The sequence below is a fragment of the Vicia villosa genome, linkage group LG1 (genome assembly GCF_029867415.1).
Source record: "Vicia villosa cultivar HV-30 ecotype Madison, WI linkage group LG1, Vvil1.0, whole genome shotgun sequence".
Classification (NCBI taxonomy): Eukaryota; Viridiplantae; Streptophyta; class Magnoliopsida; order Fabales; family Fabaceae; genus Vicia; species Vicia villosa.
This window is the reverse complement of record NC_081180.1, coordinates 46,078,871-46,084,522: the sequence shown is the minus strand read 5'-3', so window position 1 is coordinate 46,084,522 and position 5,652 is coordinate 46,078,871. Positions and strand designations below refer to the sequence as shown.

The following is a 5,652-nucleotide window of genomic DNA, read 5'->3' as shown; positions in this document are numbered from 1 at the left end:
CAACCTAAAATCAATTTTACAAATCTGAAGCATTTGTGGGAAAAAATTTTAACGCTGAAGTTTAACGCTGAATCTTGTATTTTTATCTCGAGTTAAAAGGTAGTGCACTGACAGTGTAAAACTATTTTACACTATCATCCAATAGGGAGTCATCAATGTGCCATGTCATTAAAGTTTTTTTTAAATAAAAGAATGTTTTAATTGGATGCATGGTGGTGATTGGTTGACAGTGTAAAACTATTTTACACTGTCAGTGCATGATCCCTTTTCTCTTTTATCTCTAAATCAACTTTTTATTTTGATTCAAAGTTTATTAGTTTTTTCAATTATTATTTTTAGTTTAATTAAATAAATAAAATAAAATGAAATATGACATGTAAACTATGATAGGTCAAATGACAATGTACACGCACGCCATCCTAAATTTGCCAGCTATTAAGTTTTTCTTACACATCATCACTTTTTGACTAAAAAATAGGCAGGGGACTAAAATTGTTTAAAAATAAAATAGAGGGACTAATTTCGTGAGTTGAGTATAATAGGGGGACCAAAACTGTAATTTAGCCTATATTTTTCTTAAAGATATGGTATTCAATTAAAATTGATGGGTACTTGAGAATTTAAAATGATAAAGCAATAAAAATCGGGTTTTACAATACCACATAACTTTGTAAAACAAAAAACTAGGGATGGCAACGGGTGCCCGCGGGTGCGGGTTTTATACTACCCAAACCCGCACCCGAAATTACCACCCGAACCCAAACCCAAAAGCTATTCGGGTGATAAAATAACACCCACGCCCACACTCGTTGGGTTCGGGTTTTTTCACCCAAACCCAAACCCGCAACAAAATACATAAAATATATTATTCCTACAATTTTCTTACAACTTTCCATAATATATATATATATATATATATATATATATATATATATATATATATATATATATATATATATATCACTTTGGATCCTCTCCTTCATTTTTCTCTACTTCCCTCTTCATCCTCTCTATCTCTCTCTTAATTGCATTCTCTCTCTTGATTAAATTTTGTTTTTTATTGATGAGTGAGAGTGAGATCAAGAGAGATAGAGAGGATGGAGAGGGAATGAGAGAAAAATGAAGGAGAGGATCTAAGTCCATATATATATATATATATATATATATATATATATATATATATATATATATATATATATATATATATATATATATATATATATATATATATATATATATATATATATATAGGGGACGACTCAAGTGAGAACACTTGGTTATTATGAGAAATGAGAACAATGAATCACGACCATTAAATTTGATTTTAATGGACTGGATTGGTTTCTCTTTCTAAGATCCAGTCCATTAAATATTAAGGATCTTAGAAAGAGAAACCAATTCAGTCCATTAAAATCAAATTTAATGGTCGTGATTCATTGTTCTCATTTCTCATAATAACCAAGTGTTCTCACTTGAGTCGTCCCCTATATATATATATATATATATATATATATATATATATATATATATATATATATATATATATATATATATATTCGGGTGTGATTTCGGGTTTCGGGCGCGGGTTTCACACTACCCAAACCCGCACCCGAAATATCGGGTGACACCCGAACCCGAACCCAAACCCAGTCAACTCGGGTTTTCACCCGTTGACTCGGGTTCGGGTGCGGGTGGACCCCGCGGGTTTTGGTCTATTTGCCATCCCTAAAAAAAACCATGTAACTACCCTACGAAGCATATTTTGATTTCGCCTATGGTTACATTGCTCCGCAACCTGCCTCGTCACTCCGATCAGCAATGAAAAGATTCAAAGCAGCTCTTAGCAACCTCCGATTCATCAACTCGTCCTCCCCCATCCGAGTCACTCCAACTCGCTCGCCACAACTCACTCACAACCACCAGGTTTCTCACTTCTCTCTCCATATTTCACCACCCCATTTCGCCCCCTTTCAATTTCACGATTTTCGTTTCCCAACCACTCAACAAAAACGCAATTTTTCCTCGAAACCCAACTCCATTGTAGACCTTGTTTTGACCAACGCTTGGTCTCAAGGGTTCGAGCACGAGTTAGAAAAATGTTACCCATCTTTGACCCACGAAACCGTTGTTTACATTTTGAAGCATTTGGATAATGACCCACAAAAAGCTTCTAGCTTTTTCAATTGGGTTTGTAAGAAAGAATGGTTTTTGGCTAGTTCTTCATTGTGTAACCTAGTTCTTAGGATTTTAGCTAATAACATTACAATTGATCAATTTTGGGTTACTCTAACTATGATGAAGAAAAAAGGGTTCTATCTTGATCGAATGACGTATACAATGATTTTAGAGGGTTTTAGAAGAGAGAAAATGAATAGGGATTTTGCTTGTCTTAAAACCTTCTTTAAGCGAATGCTTAAGGAAAATGCAAGGCAAAGTGTTTTCAATAAGGTTGTTGGTGTCATTTCAGGATCTGAATGGGGTGATGAGGTTATGAATGAACTCGCGGAGCTTAAAATTAAATATTCGGATAGTTTTGTAATACGGGCTTTAAAAGAGCTCCGGGTTTGTCCTCTAAAGGCTTACAAGTTCTTTCAATGGGTTGGGGAGCAATCTGGTTATCAACAGAATTCAGTGACTTACAATGCAGTTGCTAGAGTTCTCGCTAGGCCTGGTTCGGTTGACGAGTTTTGGAGTGTTGTTGAGGAGATGAAGAGTGTGAATCATGAATTGGATATTGATACTTTTATGAATATAGAAATGCAGTTTGTGAAGAATCAGATGATGGAGGATGCTGTCAAGCTTTATGAGGTTATGATGAATGGTTCGTATGAGCCATCGGATCATGATTGCTGTGTCCTTTTAAATGCAATTGCTACAAGTGATTCGCCAAATTCTGAACTAGTTTTCAGGGTAACTGAGAAATATGAATCCAAAGGGCATACTCTTACAAAGGAAATCTATGATGGAATCCACAGGTGTTTGACAAGTGCCGGGAAATTTGATGAAGCAGAAAATATTGTTAAGACTATGAGAAATGCAGGCTATGATCAGGATAACACCACCTACAGTCAAGTGGTTTTTGGACTTTGTAAGATGAAGAGGGTCGAAGAAGCATGTAACGTTCTGGAGGAGATGGAATCTAGTGGATGCATCCCTGATAACAAAACTTGGTCCGTCTTGATCCAAGGGCTTTGTGCTGCCAATGAAGTAGAGAAGGCATCACTTTGTTTAATTACGATGGTTGAAAAGGGCTGCAATGCAGATGCAGATGTTATAGGCGTTATGGTTGACAGTTATCTTAGTCAAGAGAGAATAGATACTGCATACAAGTTTCTTGTTGAGATGGTTAGGAATCACGGCGCATCTCCTCGGCAACGTACATATGAGAAATTGATTGAAAACCTATTGGGAATAGGAAAAATTGAGGATGCAATTGATCTTCTATGTTGGATGCATAAACACAAGTACTCTCCATTCATCAAACCTATTGTGCAATATGTTTCAAAGTCTGGTACCGTGGAGGATGCTGAGAAATTCCTGAAGGCATGGAGAAAGAAAAGTCATATGTCCCATTCAGCCTATCTTCATGTTTTTGAATCTTTCGTCGGAGAAGGTAGACTCTCAGAAGCCAAAGATCTATTGTGCAAGTGTCCTTCTCGTATACAGAAACGTAAACAAGTCAGTGAATTTTTTGCTTCAGCGGAGAATCAGATCACTGCTACGGCTAGTGCTAATTGATCCCAGATTTTTTCCCCCTTCCTGGTGTTCATCTCATTGTTTTTCAAATAACTACAATCATGCCAATGAAGCATGGTTTAACTGATCGATCCGACCTGTGTCAAAAATCTGTCATCTGTAAGTACCATGGTAAGCTATCGACTTGTGGTATGAAATGACCTTGGGTTGAGGCAAGTGTCAACCTCCTTTCACTCTAGGCTACTAATTGCAAGTTTTCCAAAATGATTAACTTTGATTGGTATTTTAGGCAATGGCGGAGCTTGACTTAGTTTTTTGAGGTGGCCGAATGTTTTGTTAGAGGATGCTTTTTTAGTTAGCTAAGCGTCTACCTTAGTTGAAGGTGGGAGCTTCATCGGATGATCTTTTTATATAAAGAAGTTAAAGACCCAGGTCAACAGATGGTATTAGTCCTTAAGTGCGATACAGTTTCGACAGATCATATGAATTAGTTTGCTGTTTAGTGATCTAGTTTCTTTTTATTTTCCAAATGTACTCAGATCAACACCCACATTGGATTGTTAATGTGGAAATTGGTTTCAAACTCACGGCCAAGTACTTGGTGGAAGGAGTTTAGCTGCTGCGCCAATTGCTTGTTCATGAAATCAATATCAAACACAATTATATATAAACTATGCATAAAGTTACTTGTATTTTTGGCTAAGTATCAGCCACTGAACCAGTAGTTTCATCACCAATAGGACATTTTTATCAGCAGATTCTCTATTCTTCTAAGAGAGTTTGACCTTTGATGAGCACTGTTTTGGAGGTGAAAATTGAAGGAAGAGTGCTGTTTTGGCTTCAAAGGTTAGTTTATTTAAATATGATGAGTGCCTAGTTGACTACTCAATTTTGAACTACTAGTAAAAATGATGTTATCATCTTCAATATTAATTTTTTGTTGTGAAGTTCATCGCCGTTGAGTACGTAATGAATATCAACTTTCACAGAGATCTATCTTTTGAGCGTACAAATAGTTATATAATTATGAGTAATAACAAAGATTGTTACGAATGGTTTCCTCCTTTTAGCACTTGCTAGTTTCTAAATTATCAGGTAAGAATATGTTATGAATCATTAAAAAAAAAAGGTTTGGACTCCAGCTCAAGTAAGCAAATGAAGAGTATTATGATTCATGAAATATGATTACATGAGCAAATATTAATCTTTTCTTCAAAAGTGTGGAGTTACAGTTACACGTAGCTAAGCCAAAACCTTCCGTGTTCTCTAGTGTTTGTTAAAAATTCAAACCTTTTCATTTTATGTTTGGGTATGGCTTCTCATTTTTTGTCACCTACCATTGTATCTTATTTGATGTATAAAACTATTAGTGTTATGATTTTTATTGTCCATTATATTTCGAGGATCAATGTATTGCCTTTGAGAAACCCGGGGATGATGAATCTCTTGGGGAATACCATAATTCATCAATACATTATTATTAATGCCATAAATTAGTGCACCTACTACATCAGCAATTCGATCCATTTGCGTGATTAGTGTTTCATAAGTTGTAGTGAGATTTTCTTTGATTGGATTGAACATGGTCGAATTTGTTGGTTTATCATATTCATTGTTTTATTATTATTGTCATTCATTTGTTGTCTCCACAAACTGCAAAGCGGTGTTAGTGATTGAATATGGTATGGAATTGTCTATAGAATTTTGTAGTATCCACAATTACTTGTTCGTATATGATTCAACCATATTCTTCTCGACTTTCGAGGGGCATGACTTTTTGTGGTTATAGGTGCAATGTAAGTGAATTGTGGTGGGAGAACGAAACCTCAAGGTAGACCGTTAAGAGGTCAGTCAATTAACATTTAAGCATACATTTGGAGGAGATTATCAAATGGAAAAGGAAACATGTATTTACCAATTAAATAGATTATAAGCAACACTGGAAGGTTCTATGTT

At 35.5% G+C, this 5,652-nt stretch overlaps 1 protein-coding gene across 1 annotated transcript; it reads left to right on the top strand.

Annotated features, from left to right (window-relative positions):
* The first annotated feature begins 1,723 nt into the window (after positions 1–1,723).
* LOC131636526 (pentatricopeptide repeat-containing protein At3g48250, chloroplastic-like) lies at positions 1,724–4,585 on the top strand. Its single transcript, XM_058907140.1, has 2 exons — positions 1,724–3,867; positions 3,986–4,585. The coding sequence occupies exon 1, from the start codon at positions 1,819–1,821 to the stop codon at positions 3,736–3,738; it is 1,920 nt and encodes a 639-aa protein (XP_058763123.1). The 5' UTR covers positions 1,724–1,818; the 3' UTR covers positions 3,739–3,867; positions 3,986–4,585.
* Positions 4,586–5,652: the final 1,067 nt, after the last annotated feature.